This window comes from Panulirus ornatus, chromosome 48 (assembly GCF_036320965.1).
Source record: "Panulirus ornatus isolate Po-2019 chromosome 48, ASM3632096v1, whole genome shotgun sequence".
Classification (NCBI taxonomy): Eukaryota; Metazoa; Arthropoda; class Malacostraca; order Decapoda; family Palinuridae; genus Panulirus; species Panulirus ornatus.
The window spans coordinates 29,356,020-29,380,135 of record NC_092271.1 but is presented as its reverse complement, the minus strand read 5'-3'; the positions used below and the strand labels follow the sequence as shown (position 1 = coordinate 29,380,135).

At 39.3% G+C, this 24,116-nt stretch overlaps 1 protein-coding gene across 3 annotated transcripts in view; it reads left to right on the top strand.

Moving 5' to 3' along the window:
- Positions 1 to 1,816: 1,816 nt before the first annotated feature.
- The window catches only part of LOC139763928 (transmembrane protein 62-like), a 76,292-nt gene continuing 53,992 nt past the window's right edge, over positions 1,817 to 24,116 (top strand). For 2 of the 3 annotated variants that reach the window (XM_071690388.1, XM_071690386.1), the window contains exons 1-4: positions 1,817 to 1,974; positions 3,846 to 4,109; positions 14,843 to 14,951; positions 19,060 to 19,197. In XM_071690388.1, the coding sequence (XP_071546489.1) occupies positions 1,972 to 1,974; positions 3,846 to 4,109; positions 14,843 to 14,951; positions 19,060 to 19,197 (514 nt within the window). In that variant the 5' untranslated portion in view covers positions 1,817 to 1,971. Of the gene's footprint in view, positions 1,975 to 3,408; positions 3,517 to 3,845; positions 4,110 to 14,842; positions 14,952 to 19,059; positions 19,198 to 24,116 lie in introns of all 3 variants that reach the window. The other variant, XM_071690387.1, reaches the window with a different exon arrangement.

Sequence of the window (24,116 nt, the reverse complement as noted above, 5' to 3'; positions counted from 1 at the left end):
GCCCCTCTTTCCAAAACTCTTGCATTCACCTCCCTAACAACCCCATCCATAAACAAATTAAACAACCATGGAGACATCACACACCCCTGCCGCAAACCTACATTCACTGAGAACCAATCACTTTCCACTCTTCCTACACGTACACATGCCTTACATCCTCGATAAAAACTTTTCACTGCTTCTAACAACTTGCCTCCCACACCATATATTCTTAATACCTTCCACAGAGCATCTCTATCAACTCTATCATATGCCTTCTCCAGATCCATAAATGCTACATACAAATCCATTTGCTTTTCTAAGTATTTCTTCAAAGCAAACACCTGATCCACACATCCTCTACCACTTCTGAAACCACACTGCTCTTCCCTAATCTGATGCTCTGTACATGCCTTCACCCTCTCAATCAATACCCTCCCATATAATTTACCAGGAATACTCAACAAACTTATACCTCTGTAATTTGAGCACTCACTCTTATCCCCTTTCCCTTTGTACAATGGCACTATGCACGCATTCCGCCAATCCTCAGGCACCTCACCGTGAGTCATACATACATTAAATAACCTTACCAACCAGTCAACAATACAGTCACCCCCTTTTTTAATAAATTCCACTGCAATACCATCCAAACCTGCTGCCTTGCCGGCTTTCATCTTCCGCAAAGCTTTTACTACCTCTTCTCTGTTTACCAAATCATTTTCCCTAACCCTCTCACTTTGCACACCACCTCGACCAAAACACCCTATATCTGCCACTCTATCATCAAACACATTCAACAAACCTTCAAAATACTCACTCCATCTCCTTCTCACATCACCACTACTTGTTATCACCTCCCCATTTGCGCCCTTCACTGAAGTTCCCATTTGCTCCCTTGTCTTACGCACTTTATTTACCTCCTTCCAGAACATCTTTTTATTCTCCCTAAAATTTAATGATACTCTCTCACCCCATCTATAGATAGATAGATAGATAGATAGAGTGAAATAGATCTTGAGCGATCTGGTCCTGAGCATGCAGGAGGGTGAAAGGCGTGCACGGGACAGAGTAAATTGGAACGATGTAGTATACTGGGATCGACGTGCTGTCAATGGATTGTACTCGTGTTTCCTAGGTTTAAGGAGCAACGGAAGACTTCTGTGGAGATGCAGGCATTCTTTTCTTGGTGAGCTAATGTTCCACCTAGGCAGTTTAGTGTTGCATGATGATGTTGCTACTGTCATATTAGGGTGTTTTGGTGTGATTGTGGGGGTTGTCTGCATACCAAAAAGCCTTTATGTTGAACTTTGCCCGAGGTAATGGAAGGTTGTGTAGGAAAAGATTGAAGAACTGGAAAAAGAATTAAGGAACACCAGTGTGTAGTTTGTTAAAAGGAGGAGCCATTCTGCATGACTCTGGCATTGCTTCCAGGCAATTTGTCCACTTTATTTCATTAGTTTGGAATGTGGTATCGTCATTTTTGTGCGAGGATGTGTAAAGGGATAGTATCAAATTCTTTATTAATGTATATCAGCACTGGTACTGTGCGGGAGGGGGTTGGTTGGTTGAATCCATCTATGTGTTTGATTCTACCGTAAATCATTAAAAAAAATCATATAATTCCTGAATATCTTGTTGAGCATAAGCCATGTTTATTATGGTTGCCAAGAAATATTGGCTATCGTAAAACATATCTATAGTAAACATTTTTATTTTACCTAGTCTACTCTTCTATTTAAACATCGACCTTCGATCTGATGTAATTCAGATGAGGAAAATTTGTTACCTTTAAATGATGTAACAGTGAAACATAAGACAGTATAAAGTGGTAGAATCGTACGTCCGCCGGAAATCCTGGCTAGGTGGTGACGTTCAATATGGCAAAAGATTGAACGTCAAAAGTGTGGAACTTGACTCATGTATACGACAATATATCCATGTATCTAATTTGCAAGATCATCCTCTAACAGTTCAACAAACACAGAAACTATGGTATATTGCTGTTACTATTAGTAATACGATGAAATGGTGTATGAGGCATGCAAAATAAGAGTAAATATTTAGGGTAAAATTAATGAAGAGATGATAGCAGCTTCTGTTTTGTGCTCCTTTATATTTTCATTTTCCAAGGCATAAGATTGTGTACTGAAACGGTAGATATTACACTGCTTTGCCATTGAGAAAGCCCTTCTTTATAAGAAGTAAGTCAGAAGAATTTGCTAATTTAAAAACACTTACTGTGGTTTGATATATTTCTGTGCAGAGTTTTTTGTAAGTTCTCATGAAACAAGGTTCTGAATTATATTTAATGACAAATCAAACATATTTATAATCATTGCTAATCAAATGTAGGTTTAAGAAATTCTTAACCACGTCTTTGGTAAACACATGCAGCAGAATTTTCTGATTTTGTTATAATGTGATATATTCATATAATCAAAATTATATCTATTGTATTATTTTTCTTGTTAAGTTATTAACTAACTATTATTCTTAGCACAACAGAGGAGAACAGTACTTCATACTGATGCGAAGAGTTATACATAGAAGTGTTTGAGATGTATGCGCAAAGCTAGTTTTGAAAAATTTGCAGTTCAGAACTATTTTTGCTGGATTTGATAAAAACGTCACTTTTAATCAAGTCCTCGTTCCATCAGTATGGTGCTGAATTAGGCAGTTATTACACACCAATTTAGTATTAGTGTATGACACATAAGAGAATTCAGTAATGTGGCTGGCATTAAATTCAGCAGTCTTTGATCCCTCAGCAACATAGATCCCAGTTTACAGTCACATAAGGTGGGTATTCTTCCTTTGAAGAAGGCTGTAAAAGCAGGCAGATTTTATAAAGAATTCCTGTTACACATGTGATAAGAATACCATGGTACTTAAAATAACACTTCGTATAATACTTCGTATGATAATGTACTTCTGAGGGTACCACAAAAACGTCTTAAATTTTGTTCATTGTGAGCAGGACTTTAAGCTACAACCTCTAGCTCTACTCCAGAGGACTCTAACCAATAAACTACCTTTTATTGTTTCTATAATGATTGCAATTGGGCAATAAATTGGGATTGTTTTTTGCTGTCTTAAAGGTAAAGTTACTGTATATCCCTAGGCTCTTAGTAGCTTAGTTGTATGTATTAAATGCTGAATTGATTATGAATTTTAACATGTCTACTATTTCCTTTTGTAGATTGTTCTAGTTATGAATTAATCTGGATATATTTTTTGGTGTGCTTTTTAGCTTAAAAGATTGAGATTCCATTCTTGTGTTGTATGTACCTTTTGATGCCACCTTGGAGTATATTTATATGTTTCATATCCTTGAGGCAGTGTGTAAACTGTGCTTATTTTTCTTTTACAAGCTTTTATGAATGTTTGACATAATAAGTAAGTAAAAGATCTTTTGATTTTCATTAGAAAGTGCTTGGCTGTGAAAATATGAATGCTCATACAGTGTACTACTAACACTGGCAGTGCATTTGAAGACTTTATTGTGGTACCACAAAGGCAGATTTCCTGTCTACAGTAAGTGTTATGGGTCAGGGAGTGGAATTGATTTGTTCCTTTTTTGTAATTATATTCTCTGGGATTGATTATTGTTTTTCATAGAATTAATGTCACTAGAACTTTGATACTGTACTCCTTTAGTTAGACTATTTTTACAAATAGTTGATTGGAAAGTGAAGCTTTTCTTTTTTAAGTCATCATGTTACTTTTCTAATAATCTTGAACTACTATCAAACTGTAACCTTTGTTACTTGATATGGACTGATATAGATTGAAAATACTTGCTAGAAAATGCAGTTTAAAAATTTTCTTTGGTAAGCTTATTTCTTTCTTCACTCTACTTCCAGATGACAAGTCTGTGGGCAAGAGCAATAACTCCAAGAGGACGAAGGATTTACTTGCTCATGGCCACAGGACTTTTTGTGCTATCCATGTCTTTATTAGTCATGAAGTCATGGAGTGGCAGGGTGCCTCTTAAAAACCTCGAAATCAGTTATGGATTTTACCAGTCTTCTCCATTCTTAGAATCTAATCACTTGCAGTACTCTCATAGGGAATGGGAAGAAAAGGTGACAAAAGAAAGCCAAAGAGGACTTACATGGTTAGTCCAGGTGAGAAATATATGTAATGCAGTAGTTTGGGAAATCATTAAGATCAAATTCAAGTATATGTATATAGATATATCCCTGGGGATAGGGGAGAAAGAATACTTCCCACGCATTCCTCATGTGTCGTAGAAGGCAACTAAAGGGGATGGGAGCGGGGGGCTAGAAACCCTCCCTTCCTTGTATTTTAACTTTCTAAAAGGGGAAACAGAAGAAGGAGTCACGCGGGGAGTGCTCATCCTCCTCGAAGGCTCAGATTAGGGTGTCTAAATATGTGTGGATGTAACCAAGATGAGAAAAGAGGAGAGATAGGTAGTATGTTTGAGGAAAGAAACCTGGATGTTTTGGCTCTGAGTGAAACAAAGCTCAAGGGGAAAGGGGAAGAGTGGTTTGGGAATGTCAGGGGTTGGTGAGAGGACAAGAGCAAGGGAAGGAGTAGCACTACTCCTGAAACAGGAGTTGTGGGAGTATGTGATATAGTGTAAGAAAGTAGACTCTAGATTGATATGGATAAAACTGAAAGTGGATGGCGAGAGATGGGTGATCATTGGTGCCTATGCACCTGGGCATGAGAAGAAAGATCGTGAGTGGCAAGTGTTTTGGAAGCAGCTGAGTGAGTGTGTTAGTAGTTTTGATGCACAAGACCAGGTTATAGTGATGGGTGATTTGAATGCAAAGGTGAGTAAAATGGCAGTTGAGGGAATAATTGGTGTACATGGGGTGTTCAGTGTTGTAAATAGAAATGGTGAAGAGCTTGTAGATTTGTGTGCTGAAAAAGGACTGGTGATTGGGAATACCTGGTTTAAAAAGAGAGATATATATAAGATATATATAAGGGGGCCAGATGAGGATGTTCCCTCAGAGGCCCAGTCCTCTGTTCTTGACGCTACCTCGCTAACTCGGGAAATGGGGAATAGTATGAAAGAAAAGACGTATGTAAGTAGGAGAGATGGCCAGAGAGCGTTATTGGATTACGTGTTAATTGATATGCATGCGAAAGAGAGACTTTTGGATGCTAATGTGCTGAGAGGTGCAACTGGAGGGATGTCTGATCTTTATCTTGTGGAGGCGAAGGTGTAGAGGTTTTCAAAAAAGAAAAATGTTGGGGTGAAGAGAGTGGTGAGAGTAAGTGAGCTTGGGAAGGAGAAATGTGTGAGGAAGTACCAGGAGAGACTGAGTGCAGAATAGAAAAAGGTGAGAACAAAGGACGTAAGGGGAGTGGGGGAGGAATGAGATGTATTTAGGGAAGCAGTGATGGCTTTTGCAAAAGAGGCTTGTGGCATGAGAAGTGTGGGAGGTGGGCAGATTAGAAAGGGTAGTGAGTAGTGGGATGAAGAAGTAAGATTATTAGTGAAAGAGAAGAGAGAGGCATTTGGACGATTTTTGCAGGGAAATGATACAAATGACTGGGAGATGTATAAAAGAAAGAGGCAGGATGTCAAGAGAAAGGTGCAATAGGTGAAAAAGAGAGCAAATGAGAGTTGGGGTGAGAGAGTATCATTAAATTTTAGGGAGAATAAAAAGATGTTTTGGAAGGCGGTAAATAAAGTGCGTAAGACAAGAGAACAAATGGGAACATCGGTGAAGGGGGCTAATGGGGAGGTGATAACAAGTAGTGGTGATGTGAGAAGGAGATGGAGTGAGTATTTTGAAGGTTTGTTGGATGTGTTTGATGATAGAGTGGCAGATATAGGGTGTTTTGGTAGAGGTGGTGTGTGAAGTGAGAGGGTTAGGGAGAATGATTTGGTAAAAGAGTAGCAGATATAGGGTGTTTTGGTCAAGGTGGTGTCCAAAGTGAGAGGGTTAGGGAGAATGATTTGGTAAACAGAGAAGAGGCAGTAAAAGCTTTGCTTAAGATGAAAGCCGGCAAGGCAGCGGGTTTGGATGGTATCGCAGTGGAATTTATTAAAAAAGGGGATGACTGCATTGTTGTGTCGGTGACAAAATATTTAAATGTAGATGACTGGCTGGTGAAGAACTGCTAACAACCACACCGGTGGTAAAAGGGCTGTTGGAGGACTGCAGTAACAGCCATTTCAGTCGTCTGGTCTGGGTTAAACATAAGTGAGAGTTGACTGGTTGGTGAGGATATTTGATGAATGTATGGCTCATGGTGAAGTGCCTGATGATTGGGAGAATGCATGCATAGTGCCATTGTACAAAGGCAAAGGGGATAAAGGTGAGTGTTCAAATTACAGAGGTATAAGTTTGTTGAGTATTTCTGGGAAATTATATGGGAGGGTATTGATTGAGAGGGTGAAGGCATGTACAGAGCATCAGATTGGGGAAGAGCAGTGTGGTTTCAGAAGTGGTAGAGGATGTGTGGATCAGGTGTTTGCTTTGAAGAATGTATGTGAGAAATACTTAGAAAAGCAAATGGATTTGTATCTAGCATGTATGGATCTGGAGAAGGCATATGATAGAGTTGATAGAGATGCTCTGTGGAAGGTATTAAGAATATATGGTGTGGGAGGCAAGTTGCTAGAAGCAGTGAAAAGTTTTTATAAGTATGTAAGGCATGTGTATGAGTAGGAAGAGAGGAAAGTGATTGGTTCTCAGTGAATGTCGGTTTGCGGCAGGGGTGTGTGATGTCTCCATGGTTGTTTAATTTGTTTATGGTTGGGGTTGTTAGGGAGGTAAATGCCAGAGTTTTGGAGAGCTTGGGAAATGAGTCAGTTGTTAAAGTGTGTGAAAGAAGAAAGCTGAGAGTAAATGTGAATAAGAGGAAGGTTATCAGGTACAGTAGGGTTGAGGGACAAGTCATTTGGGAGGGAAGTTTGAGTGGAGAAAGACTGGAGGAAGTGAAGTGTTTTAGACATCTGGGAGTAGATTTGGCAGCAGATGGAACCATGGAAGTGGAAATGAGTCACAGGATGGGGGAGCGGACGAAAGTTCTGGGAGTGTTGAAAAATGTGTGGAAGTCGAGAACATTATCTCGGAAAGCAAAAATGGGTATGTTTGAAGGAATAGTGGTTCCAACAATGGTATATGGTTGCGAGGCTTGGGCTATAGATAGAGTTGTGCGGAGGAGGGTGGATGTGTTGTAAATGAGATGTTTGCGGACAATATGTGGAGAGAGGTGGTTTGATCGAGTAAGTAATGAAAGGGTAAGAGAGATGTGTGGTTATAAAAAAGAGTTTGGTTGAGAGAGCAGAAGAGGGTGTTTTGAAATGGTTTGGTCACATGGAGAGAATGAGTGAGGAAAGATTGACAAAGAGGATGTATGTATCAGGTGGAGGGAACGAGAAGTGGGAGACCAAATTGGAGGTGGAAGGATGGAGTGAAAAAGATTTTGAGCGATCGGATCCTGAACATGCAGGAGGGTGGAAGGTGTGCAAGGAATAGAGTGAATTGGAACGATGTGGTATACCAGGGTCGACGTGTTGTCAATGGATTGAACCAGGGTATGTGAAGCATCTGCGGTAAACCATGGAAAGTTTTTTGGGGCCTGGATGTGGAAAGGGAGCTGTGGTTTTGGTGCATTATACATGACAGCTAGAGACTGAGTGTGAACGAATGTGGCCTTTGTTGTCTTTTTCTAGCGCTACCTCACGCGCATGTGGGGGTAGGGGGTTGTCATTTTGTGTGTGACGGGGTGGCGGTGGGAATGAATAAAGGCAGCAAGTATGAATTATTTACATGTGTATATATTTGTATGTCTGAGCATGTATATATATGTGTACGTTGAAATGTATAGGTATGTATATGGGAGTGTGGACGTGTATGTATATGCATGTATATGTGGGTGGGTTGGGCCATTCTTTCGTCTGTTTCCTTGCGCTACCTCGCTAACGTGGGAGACAGTGACAAAGTATAATAAATAAGATATAAGATATATATCTTTCTTTCAAACTATTCGCCATTTCCCGGATTAGCGAGGTAGCGTTAAGAACAGAGGACTGGGCCTTTGAGGGAATACCCTCACCTGGCCCAATTCTCTGTTCCTTCTTTTGGAAAAAAAAAAAAAGAAAAAAAAAAAAGAGAGGGATAGGGGATAGGGGATTAAGAATACTTCCCACGTATTCCCTGCGTGTTGTAGAAGGCGACTAAAAGGGGAGGGAGCGGGGGGCTGGAAAGATATATATATATATATATATATATATATATATATATATATATATATATATATATATATATATATATGTGTGTGTGTGTGTGTGTATGTGTATGTATACATTGAAATGTATATGTATGTGTATGGGCGTTTATGTATATGCATGTGTATGTAAGTGGGCTGAGCCACACCTTGTCTGTTTCCTTGCGCTACCTCGATGATGCGGGAGACAGCAATTAAGTATGATTGAATGAATAAATATATATGTATATGTGTGTGTGTGTGTGTGAGTAGGTGTGTCTTTCTTTGTCTGTTTCCTGGTGCTACCTTGCTAATGCAGGAAACGTTGATCGTATGTTAAAAAGAAGTAAAGAATTGGAATTCATGGATTGTATAAGGGAAAGTGAACCAGATATTACTGGAATCACAGAAACTAAGCTTACCTGAGAGATAAGCTTTCTCCTGTTTTGCCAGAGGGGTATATGATACCAATAAAGGAAAGAGAATGTTTAAGATAGGGACACTTATCCCTCACAGTAAATAAGAGCATGAAGTTGCAAGATATAGTGGAAGATGGCTCATTCAGACAATACATAATGGGAATAGTAACTGTAGGCAAGATTATAGTGGTTTTATTAACAGATATTCCTCCAAAGAATTGCAGTAACCCAGAACATATTTACAATGATAATGAAAGAACAGTCAGGATGGTACATGAAGTAGTGAAACCCACTTCATTGAGATGGTAAAGTACTATTAGCGGGGGATTTTAATTATATAGAGATAGCCTGGGAGAACTTGGATTAACATGATGGGGAGTCATGGAGACAAGTTTTAAGATTGTATGCAGGAAGGTTTCCCATACCAACATGTCACAGAGCTTATTAGGGTGAGAAGGACTGGTGCACTATCATTTTTAGATGTTATCTTTACTTGCTTTAGCATGAATATTGAGAACGTTATATATGATACATCAGTTCAAAGAAGTGATCTTGTAATGCCTAAGTTTGAATGAGTGGTATCTATTTATATCTATCTCAGATGCCTGTAGCCTCTGGAACTTTGATCAAAGGGGTGGCCATAACAAAAGAGTATCTACTTATCCTTGTCCTTACATGCCTCCCTCGCATACACCACTCCATGCATTCTTCCACCATTTCCATCCCTTCAGTACTCATCCACTTTATTTCCCCATATTACAGTTGGTCTTCCTCTCACACCAACCCCTTTAATAATACTAACATACATCCTCCTTGTAAACTCCCTTCTTGCATTCTTTCCACGTGCGCAAACCACCTCAAAGTATTCAGTTTCACCCACTCTACCACTGCATAATTTATTCCCTTTACATTCCCTACCATACCACATCTCCCACACACCCCATCATTTCTTCCTTCATTCCATCTAGTCATGCCTTATTCCTCTCTCAAATTATGCATTTCCACAGCCTGGATTCTTGACTTCTGTGACTTATTCTGTATCCATGTTTTGGCTGCATAGGTTAGGGCTGGGAAGACTATGCAGTCCAGTAATCCTTTCTTCTCTTCTATTCAAACACCTTTACCCATCATTATTCTATTAAGAGGCCCAGTGACTCTTTTACCCTGTACTGATCTCTCCCATATCTCTAAACTTTATCTAAGATAGCTCCTAGATATTTAGATTATGTCACCCCTTCCAGTCTTTCTCCTCCATTACTTCTCTTTCTCCCTTCACTCTATAGGGTTTTGCAAAATCTATACTCTATTTCCTTTCAGACACCATTACTTTACTTCTGCTTGCACTTACCTTCAATTACCAACTGCATGTTAGTCCCTTTCTCCAAGACTTGCATTTCCTTCCTCAATCCCCATCCATATATGAATTAAACAATCATAGTGACATTGCTCACCCCTGCCACAGACCAACCTTCATTTTGAAATGTTCACTCTCCTCTTTTCCCCCTTGTATACATGCTTTACACTCTTGATAAAAGCTTTTCACGTCTTTTAGTAGCTTTCCTCTCACATTGTATATTTTGAAAACCTTCCACAAGGCATTTCTGTCAACTCTTATGATACACTTTCTTCAGATCTATAAATGGCTTGTACAAATCCATCTGTTTGAATATTTTTTAAGCACACTCTCTAAAGCAAACACCTGATCACTCCGTCCTTTACAACTTCTGAAACCACACCGTTCCTCCCTATTCTGATGCTCTGTATTTGCCTTCACCCTCCCAATCATTACTCTCCGGTACAACTCACCAGGTACACTCAAATTTATACCTCTTTATTTGGAACACTCACCTTCATCCCCCCCTTTCCTTTATACATTGGTACTAGACATGAATTTTGTCAATCCTCAGGTATTTTACTATGATCGATACATACATAGAAAATCCTAATTAACCAATCAGCAACACAGTTATCCCCTTTCTTAAGAATTCCAACTGCATACCATCCACTCCTGCTGTCTTCCCACATTTCATCTTAAATAATGCTTTCATTACCTCTTTTTGTTTCACCAAACCACTTTCCTTGGCTCTCACTTCGCACACCACCTCAACCAAAACACCATACACTTGCCACCATATGATCAAACAATTTCAACAGTCCTCCAAGATGCTTACTCCATCTCCTCCTCACTTCATTATTACCTGTTATCACTTCCCTCTTCCCTTCCATCTTGTGAGGATCCTGCATTGCTTAGAGAGCCTGCCACATTCACCAGTTGGGACTACAGGTCATAAAGTGGTGATGCAGCAGATATATGTGCAGAAAGTGCACTGGATACGAGTGGTAAATGCTGTGTCAATGCTGGTAGTTGCATCATGAGCATGAAGGGTCTTAGGATATATTGAAAGAGGGTTTGTATTGTCGTAGGGATGGGTTATGTCTAGAGCATAGATGGGAAAGTGTGACTTGTGTTTGTCTGAGGAGTATGGCTCCTGATGGGTGTATGTCTGGTGGGATGGATTGCAAGATCAAATTGGCAGGGAAGTTGTTTTGTGCTTAATGGGTTATATCACTGTATTTATGTTTTGTCAGTTTCATGATTGTTGTGGGTTGTAGGATCTATGAGAAGAGGTTGCTGAAGTGTGAAGCTGGGGTAAGCTTTTTTATTTTTACATGAGGATTGGTGGTTAGTTCTGGAGTGGTATAGTTCTGTTGCATAGAATTTAGTACCGAGCATGTCAAGGTATGATTTTATAAGGAGAATTTTTGTTTCATTGTGTAGATGTTGAGTATTTGTGGTTGTAAGGCAGCTAGTAATGGTTTTGAATGCACAGTTTTGTGTGGTTTGCAGCTTTTTTAAATTTGCTTTGGAGATGAGGGAAAACTAGCAGGTGAGGCATAGTTCAGTGTAGTGGATGAATTATGTGTAGATGTTTAGTGATTCTTTCTTATCCTAATATAGCGGCAGTTAAGTGTTCTGAGAGCATTTTCTGTGTTGCTTTTATGGTTATGTTATTGGTGTTGGGAGTGAATGTTTAGAATGAGTGGTGTTTTGTTCTATAGTAGTGGTTGGAAATGTGTACTCATAAGGGGAGCCCCTAAAAGTGCTGTTTCTGCATAGGTGTATTACCTATGGTTTTCAGAAAATATATGCTTTTGATGATTCAGCACTTGTAATTCTCAGCATGCATGTTGTAATGGGTGATATGATACACTATGAGTAACTTATCAAACATTATGGGTATAGTTTATTTTGCGAGGTGGCGCAAGGAAACAGACGAAAGAAATGGCCCAACCCACCCCCATACACATGTATATACATACGTCCACACACGCAAATATACATACCTACACAGCTTTCCATGGTTTACCCCAGACGCTTCACATATCTTGATTCAATCCACTGACAGCACGTCAACCCCGGTATAACACATCGCTCCAATTCACTCTATTCCTTGCCCTCCTTTCACCCTCCTGCATGTTCAGGCCCCAATCACACAAAATCTTTTTCACTCCATCTTTCCACCTCCAATTTGGTCTCCCTCTTCTCCTCGTTCCCTCCACCTCCGACACATATATCCTCTTGGTCAATCTTTCCTCACTCATTCTCTCCATGTGCCCAAACCATTTCAAAACACCCTCTTCTGCTCTCTCAACCACGCTCTTTTTATTTCCACACATCTCTCTTACCCTTACGTTACTTACTCGATCAAACCACCTCACACCACACATTGTCCTCAAACATCTCATTTCCAGCACATCCATCCTCCTGCGCACAACTCTATCCATAGCCCACGCCTCGCAACCATACAACATTGTTGGAACCACTATTCCTTCAAACATACCCATTTTTGCTTTCCGAGATAATGTTCTCGACTTCCACACATTCTTCAAGGCTCCCAGAATTTTCGCCCCCTCCCCCACCCTATGATCCACTTCCACTTCCATGGTTCCATCCGCTGCCAGATCCACTCCCAGATATCTAAAACACTTCACTTCCTCCAGTTTTTCTCCATTCAAACTCACCTCCCAATTGACTTGACCCTCAACCCTACTGTACCTAATAACCTTGCTCTTATTCACATTTACTCTTAACTTTCTTCTTTCACACACTTTACCAAACTCAGCCACCAGCTTCTGCAGTTTCTCACATGAATCAGCCACCAGCGCTGTATCATCAGCGAACAACAACTGACTCACTTCCCAAGCTCTCTCATCCCAACAGACTTCATACTTGCCCCTCTTTCCAAAACTCTTGCATTCACCTCCCTAACAACCCCATCCATAAACAAATTAAACAACCATGGAGACATCACACACCCCTCCGCAAACCTACATTCACTGAGAACCAATCACTTTCCTCTCTTCCTACACGTACACATGCCTTACATCCTCGATAAAAGCTTTTCACTGCTTCTAACAACTTGCCTCCCACACCATATATTCTTAATATGTATATATATATATATATATATATATATATATATATATATATATATATTTTTTTTTTTTTTTTTTTTTTTTTTTTTTTTTTTTGTCGCTGTCTCCCGCGTTTGCGAGGTAGCGCAAGGAAACAGACGAAAGAAATGGCCCAACCCCCCCCATACACATGTACATACACACGTCCACACACGCAAATATACATACCTACACAGCTTTCCATGGTTTACCCCAGACGCTTCACATGCCTTGATTCAATCCACTGACAGCACGTCAACCCCTGTATACCACACGACTCCAATTCACTCCATTCCCTGCCCTCCTTTCACCCTCCTGCATGTTCAGGCCCCGATCACACAAAATCTTTTTCACTCCATCTTTCCACCTCCAATTTGGTCTCCCTCTTCTCCTCGTTCCCTCCACCTCCGACACATATATCCTCTTGGTCAATCTCTCCTCACTCATTCTCTCCATGTGCCCAAACCATTTCAAAACACCCTCTTCTGCTCTCTCAACCACGCTCTTTTTATTTCCACACATCTCTCTTACCCTTACGTTACTTACTCGATCAAACCACCTCACACCACACATTGTCCTCAAACATCTCATTTCCAGCACATCCATCCTCCTGCGCACACCTCTATCCATAGCCCACGCCTCGCAACCATACAACATTGTTGGAACCACTATTCCCTCAAACATACCCATTTTTGCTTTCCGAGATAATGTTCTCGACTTCCACACATTTTTCAAGGCTCCCAAAATTTTCGCCCCCTCCCCCACCCTATGATCCACTTCCGCTTCCATGGTTCCATCCGCTGACAGATCCACTCCCAGATATCTAAAACACTTCACTTCCTCCAGTTTTTCTCCATTCAAACTCACCTCCCAATTGACTTGACCCTCACCCCTACTGTACCTAATAACCTTGCTCTTATTCACATTTACTCTCAACTTTCTTCTTCCACACACTTTACCAAACTCAGTCACCAGCTTCTGCAGTTTCTCACATGAATCAGCCACCAGCGCTGTATCATCAGCGAACAACAACTGACTCACTTCCCAAGCTCTCTCATCCCCAACAGACTTCATACTTGCCCCTCTTTCCAGGACTCTTGCATTTACCTCCCTTACAACCCCATCCATGAACAAATTAAACAACCATGGAGACATCACACACCCCTGCCGCAAACCTACATTCACTGAGAACCAATCACTTTCCTCTCTTCCTACACGTACACATGCCTTACATCCTCGATAAAAAACTTTTCACTGCTTCTAACAACTTGCCTCCAACACCATATATTCTTAATACCTTCCACAGAGCATCTCTATCAACTCTATCATATGCCTTCTCCAGATCCATAAATGCTACATACAAATCCATTTGCTTTTCTAAGTATTTCTCACATACATTCTTCAAAGCAAACACCTGATCCACACATCCTCTACTATATATATATATATGTCTTTTTTTTTAATTTTCCAAAAGAAGGAACAGAGGGGGCCAGGTGAGGATATTCCAAAAAAGGCCCAGTCCTCTGTTCCTAACGCTACCTCGCTAACTCGGGAAATGGCGAATAGTTTAAAAGAAAAAAAAAAAGTTTATTAGAGTACATATTTTTTGATGTATGATGTAGTGAAACTGCTAAGTGTGCTATGCATATTTTCTAGGCAAATTTTAGTGGATACCTAATAGTGTGTGTGAAGTATATGATATTTTATATGATGTTTGATATAGTGTATAATATATATTATATTTGATGTTATTTACAGTATTAAAAACTGACTTAGTCTTATAACTAAAGATTTCAGATATCCACTTGCATACAGGAGCTGTAGAGGAGGTGCAACACTTTCAGGAGTTTGTGGATGATGCTATAACAATTTTGAAACCTGCTGCTGTCCTGGTGACAGGTATGTAATTATCTATTTGTCCTTATGGAGAGGGAGTTGTGCATTTGAACTTTCACTGCTGTTACATCTCTATCAGACTTTTGTATGCTGTCTTCATTCAGAATCAGCTTACTTATTTTATTCCATTCACTATCAGCAGCCTTGTACTTTTATGTACTTCTTTACCTCTTTCATAACATTTCTTGCATATGCATGTTATGGCCTCTGGTTCTATACTTGCATCTATGAAAGAACTGATTGTTTTTGATATGATCACATTGGTTTAAAAATTTAAAGGCTGTGATCAGATCACCCCTTACTCTTCTCTCTTTCATTGTGGAAAGTTTCAAGGCCTCTAACCTTTCCTTGTTACTCATCTCTCTTAATTCTGGTGATCAGATACCTATTTGTATTGTACATGGAGGTAGTTTTACACTCATATGCACATATGTGAATTTTTTTATGCAAAAACACATATGTATTCAAAATAACATTTATAGATATGGATGGTTTAGTAAGAAATTGACTTTTAATTCAGACACATTATGAATTATATTAATCCAGATATTATAAGCAGAGTCAAGACTGAACTTGGGAAGTAATCAAATCAATTTTTCGTGTAGGATAGATAATGGTAAAAAGGAAGAAATATTTTTAGAAATTAGGTTAAGAACGGCAAATGGTGAAAGTAAATAAAGCTAAGGAAGTGGATGAGGAATTGAGGTATTTTGGGAAGCACTGCTGGTATGTGCAAGAGATGTGTGTGGTATCCAGGAGGGAGGTGGGCAGGTTAGAAAGGGCTGTGAGTGGTGGGATGAGGAATTAAATTTACTAGTGAAAGAAAAAAAGAGAGGTTTATGAGCAGTACTTACAGGAAAGGGGTGCAAATGACCAGGAGTTGTATTAGAGAAAGTGGCAGTAAGTCAAGAGCAAGGTGCAGGGGTTGAAAAAGATGGCAAATGAAAAGTTAGATTGAGCAAGTATCAGTAAACCTCAGGGAGAATAAGATATTTTGGAAGGAGTTTGATAATGCACAAACAACAAGAGAACAAATGGGAATATTGGTAAAGGGGGCAAATGGGGAAGTAGTAACAGGTAGCGATGAGGTAAGGAAGAGATGGAGTCAGTTTTGGAGGTCTGTTGAATGTGTTTGATGATAGGGTGGCAGGTTTAGGGTGTTTGGGTTGGAGTGATATGCGAAGTTAGAGAGTCATGGAGAGTGGTGTGGTGAAAAGAGAACTGGTGATGAAAGCCTTGTGTAGGATGAAATGTTGTACGATGGCTGAACTGGATGTTATAGCAATTAATTTCATTAGAAAGGGGTGACTGTGTTGTTGATTTGGTTAGTTAGAATTTTCATTTTATGTATGGCTCAAGGTGAGTTGCTTGAGATTGGCAGAATGCATATATAATGCCATTATATAAAGGCAAGAGGGATAAAGGTGAGTTCTGTGAACTACAGAGGTATGAATTTGTTGAATGTACCTGATAAGTTGTATGGGAGTCTAGTGATTGAGAGGGTGAAGGCATGCACAGAACATCAGAATGGGGAGGGATAGTGTGGTTTCATAGGTGTTAAAGGATGTTTGGATCAGGTGTATGCTTGAAAGAATGCGTGTGAGAAATACTTAGAGAAACAAGGATTTGTATGTGGCCTTCATGGATCTGGAGAAAGCATGTGATAGGATTGATAGAGGTGCCTTTTGGAAGGTCTTAAAAATTTATGGTGTGGGAGGAAAGCTGCTAGAAGCAGTGAGAAATTCTCACCGAGGGTGTGAGGCGTGTATACAAGTAGAAAGAGAAGAGAGAGGGAATGTTTCCAAATGAAGATTGGTCTGCAACAGGGGTGTGCGATGTCACCTTGGCTGTTTAACTTGTTTATGGATGGTGTAGTGAGGGAGGTAAATGCAAGAGTCTTGGAGAGAGGAGCAAGTATGCAGTCTGTACGGGATGAGGGAGGGTCCTGGGAAATGAGTCATTTGTTTGTTGATGACACAGCACTGATTGCAGATTTGAGTGAAAAACTGCAGGTGGTGACTGAGTTTGAAAATGTGTGTGAAAGGAAGTTGAGAGGGAAAGTGAATAAAGGCAAGGTTATTAGGTTTCATAGGGTAAAGGGACAGGTTTGTTAGGGTGTGAGGTTGAATGGAGAAAATTTAAAGGAAGTGAAGTGTTTTAGATACCTGGGAGTGAATTAGTGGCAAATGGAATCATGGAAGTGGATATGAGTCATAGGGTGGGTGGTAGATCGAAGTTTCTTGTAGCATTGAAGAATATGTTTAAAAAGAGGTTGTTTGAAGGTATAGTAATTTTGAAGGTATAGTAGTCACAACAATGTTATGGGGATGCAAGGCATAAAATGTAGATAATGATGTGCAGAGGAGTTGGGAGGATGTGTTGAAAATAATATGCTTGAAGACTATATGTGGTATGAAGTGGTCTTATTAAGTAATAAATGGGCAAGAGAGAGAGAGAGAGAGAGAGAGAGAGGTGTGCTAATAAAAAGAGTCTTGTTGAGAGAACTGAAGAGGGTGTGTTGAAACAGTTATGACATATGGAGAGAGTGAGTAAGGAGAGTTTGACAAAGGGAAATATGTATTATAAGTGGAGGGGACGTGGAGAATGGAGAGACCAAATTGGAGATGGAAGGATGGATTGAAAAATATTCCGAATGGTTGGGCCTGAACATGAATGAGGGTGAAAGGCATCCATGGGATGGAGTGAATGGGAATGATGTGGTATACAGGGGTTGGCTTGCTGTTAGTGGACTGAAGTAGGGCATGTGAAGTTGCTGGCAGAAACCACAGAAAGATCTGTGGAGCTTGGTTATGGATAGGGAGCTGTGTGGTTCGTTGCACTTGACAGAGGGTGGATGTAGGCAAATGCAGCTTTTGTTGTATGTTCCTGGCAGTGCCTTGCTAATGCAGGAAGTGGCAATCAGGTATGAAAAAAATTGACGTATCAAAACATTATAAGCTTTATATCATATATGTGTTATCCCTGGGGATAGGGGAGAAAGAATACTTCCCACGTATTCCCTGCGTGTCGTAGAAGGCGACTAAAAGGGGAGGGAGCGGGGGGCTAGAAATCCTCCCCTCTCGTTTTTTTTTTTTAATTTTCCAAAAGAAGGAACAGAGAATTCGGCCAGGTGAGGGTATTCCCTCAAAGGCCCAGTCCTCTGTTCTTAACGCTACCTCGCTAATGCGGGAAATGGCGAATAATTTGAAAGAAAGAAAAGAATCATATATGTGTATGATTCTTTTTATGATAAAGAATGCTTTTATTATTTCTTGGAGCTGAAGTTTTTTGTGTAGAAGATATTTCATATCATAAAGTGGGAGTGAATGGGAAAATGGGCTTCACTTAACATAATATTGTTTAATGGCCAACTTTTTTGGGAACTTACATGTTTTGGTAAGTTGGGAATGCCTGAATGCCCCCAAAATAAATAATGCGAGCACTTCTCTGCCCCAATAGATTCGAATTGAAGATTTTGTTGTGGCATCAGGGTGAGAGGTTTGAATATAGAGATACTGTAGTACAAATCGACTGTGTACAGGGGAAGGACATTGGAGGAAAGGTGTGAGGCATCATATATAGTTAGGTTTGTTGGCTACTACTATTGAGTGCCAATGAAATCTGCATTTGTAAAGTAGATTTACTAGTAGATTGAAGATATGGACTTTGATTTTCTAAAATTTGTTGTGGCAATCGGATATAGTAAAGACTGAAATTACAGGGAGATATTATATATGAAGGGAATTGATGAGAGATGGATTACCTATGGTGGGAATGGGTATTTGAATGATCATGAGTAAGTTGAGTGATGTGAGAAGTGAGGGAAGGCTAAGGATAAAGTTCGAGTTAAAGTGAGAGACTATGCATATGGTAAGGGTGTATCAGTGAAAGAATCATGTAAAATGTTAAAAAATCAGGTTTTTGGAAGGCTTTTTCTCAGGTCCTTCCACTTAGTGCTTAGGCAAGTCATGTTTGATATGGATTGATAATTTCTAAAAAATAAAATTGTATATGTTTGTTATTATTATGTTCTTATACAACACAGAACACAGATTGATAGGATGATATATTTTGCTTACTGTATAGTCATGTATATCTTTCATTTATTCAGGTGATTTGACCAATAGCAAGACTTATGGTGTCAAGCTGATGCAGCTTCCCCAGGAGTGGTCCATCTATCAACGGTCTGTAAGGGATAGACTCACACCAGACATTTCAACACACTGGCTGGATATTGTTGGCAACCATGGTGAGGACAATGTGTCAGCCTGAAGGAATGGACAGGCATAGGTTGGGCAGGCCTGTTGATAGAAAATAGAGTATGGTAAGCATGGTCACAGAAAAGTGTTAGCTTTAAAGGAATGAGCATGGTTGGTGGTAAGCTGGCAAACATAATGATGAAAAGGACATATTTAATTAAGGGTGTCAAGTATGGTCAGAGTGAAAAAGTTCTTTAAGTTACAGGTGGACTATTTTATTTCAGTATCTCTTTTAAATGAATGATCTAATCAGAGCTATACACTTTATGTCATACCTCTGTCAGGTGAGGTATTTACAGCACAATCTCTGTGAATATAATGGAGTATTTCCATTTGAAAGGAGGCTTTCTTGTATCAGGTTTTATTCTAACTATCTCTGTCTCTCTATGTCTCTGACTCCTATTCCCTTCGGGAGCTCCCTCATAGTGGTAACCATGGCAAAAGAGTTTCCAGTGAACTTCAGTGCTACTTCGTATCCTCTAGTGCTTCTCTGATAACAGGCCACTGGCAGAGGGCTACTCTAGTGCAGGGTTTCCATAGGCTCAGGTTTTATGTGTGAAACAAATTCTATCATTTGCTTATGGTGGGGATAATGCAGGTCTGGTAGCATGGTGCATTCTTTGAAATCAGCTGAACATGAATTGCTGCTTTAGTTACCCCAATTCATTGAAAATGAAGTGATCTAAATTTTTGCTTCCTGCTCTTGTTTTTAGAGATATTTTTGCTGCTCTCTTCTGGGTGCTATTTTTCTCAGTCAGAGACTAACCCTGGTCCCAAAGAAGTTGTCTCAGGAGAAAGAGGCCCATATTCTTACACTGAAAGAAGAAAATTTGTCTGTGAGCAAGATTTCAAGACGTACTGGTAGGGATGAGTTCATCATCTGGACATTTGTTGCCCCTGCTCATGAGTTTTCTCTGGATATCAACTCTTCCTAAAAAGCTGGGTCTGATTGACCTTGGAAGACCAGTAAGGTGACTGATAACCTGATGAAGCATGAAATGTTGAAAAATATAATCCTAGTTGCAGCTCAGCTGGAAAAAAGCTACCCCAAAATTCTTATGTACAGTCAGAGAGAATGATATAACATTGTTTGCAGAGAGATTTGAAGTTGCCATCATAATATGTTTCCAAGAATCCTCTTATCAAGGGACAGATGCATGTGAAATTTGACTGTATCCTTTAACAATAAAACTTAGTTTCACAGTGGTATAATGTGAAAAGGTGTGCTGAAGGCTCATATAAGTGCAGTGCACAGAAGGATGAGTCAGCTGCCACTCTATTCATTATGCTTTGAAAATTGCAAAGCATCCTGACTCTGTGGGGGTGATTAAAGGGGTAGAGGGGTTTGTGTTTTCTCCCGAAAGAATGTAATATAATTGGAAAACTTAACATCTCAGTGCTGAATGATTATATGCTCTTTTTGTTCCTCATGGCACTAGTGTTTTTATATGAGATAGTGCACTTTCCCATAAAGCAAGATAGATAATGTAATGGTTCATGGAGAAAAACAAAAGTGATGGACTGGCCAAGCAACTTACCTGATCAAAATTCAATTGAATATTGTAAGAATGTGATTAAGAATGAACTATCAGTGTTCAACATCGTGTCAGCACCCATGCTGCAATACATATTCAAAAGGATATGGATGCAATATAAGGATATTAAATACCTCAGGAGGTTATTAGATTTGATATGAAACAATGAAGCAGGTCATCAAAGCTAGAGACAACGTAATAAAATACTAAGGGGTGAGTCTATAAGCTTGATTTTGTTTTATAAATGTTAATACAAAAAACTAAACTGAGACCATAACAATAAGCTGGTAAAAAGTGAGTTAGAAAGAAGTTTAAGAAGTAATGTTTTATTGTTAGGGTGATGGATGGTTGGAATAAACTAGCCAATGAGGCAGTAAATGTTACTTGGTAGTTTACAAAGGTTTAAAAGGCAACTTGATGGCATAGAAAGTTTATGAGATTGGGTCCTACAAGTGTATTATTCTCATCCCATACTGTACAAATAGGTAATTATCTACAGTGTGGCATCTAAGTTTTGTTTGTGTTTCTTAAGAGTGTTTTTGCATATTCTTATAGGTTTAGATTTATTGTATGTATGTAGAAATTCTCTAATTCTTAATGATGAGAAAATGATACAAAAAGAAAAAAGGATGCTAAAAGAGAGGAGCCTTTATAAAGATAATGTCTTTCTTTGCAAAAACACATGGGAACTTGTTATTTAGTTCCTCACATATCCTAACGTCATTCTCTTCAGTTTTTCCCTGTGAATCTCTGCCTGATTAGCTGTTCCTTAATTGACAACTGACTCCCGATAAATTTATGGAAAAAATTTGTTTTTTCACGTGCCTTGTCTACAATACTCTTTTCAAAGAACCTTTGTTCCTCTTTTCTTATTCTGCTATACTCATTCCATGCTCTCATATCCTATGCAGATGCTTGTTGGTTATAGTCCCATCTGTATTTTCACCACCACATTTTGAAGCTCCTTTGCTGTATGATATATTGTATTGAATAATTCCTTCCTCTTTCATGCTGTTCCCTGTGTATTAGAGGTTTGAGGTACCCATGCCTGTACTCCATTGTAAATTTCACATAACCCCTCAACACAAATTTCTGGTTCCTGGCTACTGAATTCTTTATCCAAATATATGTTACAATAGAAATTATTGAGGTTTGAATAATTTCTGTTATTATCTGTCAAGTTTATTTCCTGTCTCACCTGTGCTCTTTTAATGTACTATTTTACTACATATTCAAGTTTGAGCATTGCATGATCATTTCCTCCAGCTGATGTATTGTATATAATGTTCTCAGTATTCATTGTTGTGTGAATGAAGATTAGATATAGTGGTGATAGTGTATCAGTTCATTTCATTCTACTGTACTTTGTGACATGCTGATATAGGAAATTTTCTCCTTATATGCTCTAAAAGCTTATGTTTCCATGACTTCTTATCATCATGGGAATCCAAATTTCCCCAGTTTTTCTCTTTATAACTAAAATCCTCCATTATCAGTACTTTGCCATTTCTAAGAAGTGAGTGTTTCACCACTTCATAGACCATCTTGATTGTTCCTTCATTGTTGGCATTGCATCTTTGTTCCTGTTCATTGCAATTCTTTCATGGATTATATAACATCACTGTGAACTTCCCAACAACTACTATTCCCATTTGTATTTTCTGAATGGGACATCTTACACTATTTCTCTAAACTTCAGGTTTTCTTTTATTGAGAGGGCTAATCCTTCCCTTCCTTTTACCTTCCCTTTCCTTTCTTGCTGGCATGTACCCCTTTGGGCAGAACAGGTGAAAGCTTATGTCTCTGGTAAACTTAGCATACATGACTGCAGTTGTATGAGGAGTACTTTCCCTTATATGATCCTTGTATTCCAATTCGTTACCACAAAATAATAATCCACCAACATTTAGATACATTAAGTCTGCATCCATGACTGCAGTTGTATAAGGAGCACTTTCCCTTATATGATCCTTGTATTCCATTTTGTTACCACAAAATAATAATCCGTCAACATTTAAATACATTACTTTAAGTCTGACATTACCCTTTCTTAACACTCCTGCCCTTTCTACAGTTCTAATGAGGCTGCTCCATCCTCTTGCCATATGTGATGTCTCCAGTCTTTGTCTTCTGACTATACCCTTTGCTTTCCTCCTTCTTTTGTTTAGATTTGACCCACGCAATGAATATCCCACTGAATTACACCATTACTGTATCCTCCACTTTGTCGTGTAAACCCCGCATCATCAACATTACAAAGTCTGCTTCCCAAAAGTTAGGATTGTTTTATAGGTGCCATAATTACTTGTAGGCAGCTGTTTCAAAATTTGAAGGGTTTTATTTGCCCAAGTATGGAATACTGCTCACACATCTCAGGTGGTTCATCCTCCATCTCCCTATTAACTATTATTTTTTTCTGGCATCTATTAATCTTCCCTCCCTGTATGTGGTGATACTCCTGTTCTTTCTCTATTCCAAAGATATTATTTGGCCATTCTTTTGTAGGTTGTCTGCTTGTATTCTCACTCCCAGGGTAACATGCATTTGACTCCTGCTTCTTACAGTTGTGTATGGATTCTGGCCACTTGAGGTTTGGCTTTTACGATACCTTCTTTTTCCCATAGACTGCTAAGCTGTGGATTCTCTTCCACTTCTTGTCTTTCCATTTTCATATATCCTTTTTTCCTTTAAGAATCTGGTGTACAAACAACTACAGAGCCCTGAATGATTATAAGTTTCTTTTCCATTTACATTTTGCTTTCATCTGTGATGGCCTCAATTGGGGCTTGTTCTGCCCATTGGTCACTATGAAAGAAATGATGAAAATTCGTCATACTTATTTGCTGTTTCCCATATGAGGAAGGTATTTCCAAGAAAAGACAGAGTACTTATTTGTTCACATCCATTTTCCAGTTTGTTAGGTATAACCCACTAAAATCAGAGCTCCCCATGCAGAGCCAAGTCCCACAGACCATACCGGAGTTTCCCCTGACTGCTTTATATTCCCTGATTCATCTCACTGACAGCACTTCATTTCTTGTATACTACATCACACAAATTCCCTCTATCACATGCAGGGGTGGCAGTATTATTTTGTAATTTGATCTGGATAGAAATATTATACCATGATATTGTATTGAACTGCCAGCCTGGTCATCTGTATGTTTAGGCCCCAATAAACCTCTTTCAGTTCATCTTTCTGTCTATTCAGTCTCCCCTTCCTCCTTGCTCTCTGAATATCTGGCATGTATATCCCCTTACTCTCTCTTCTTTCATACTTTTGTGGCATGATGCATGGGGCAAAACACATGCAGTACACAGCATACTGCATCACAGAATACCATAGTGCTCTGTGACTGTAGGCTGTATCATGC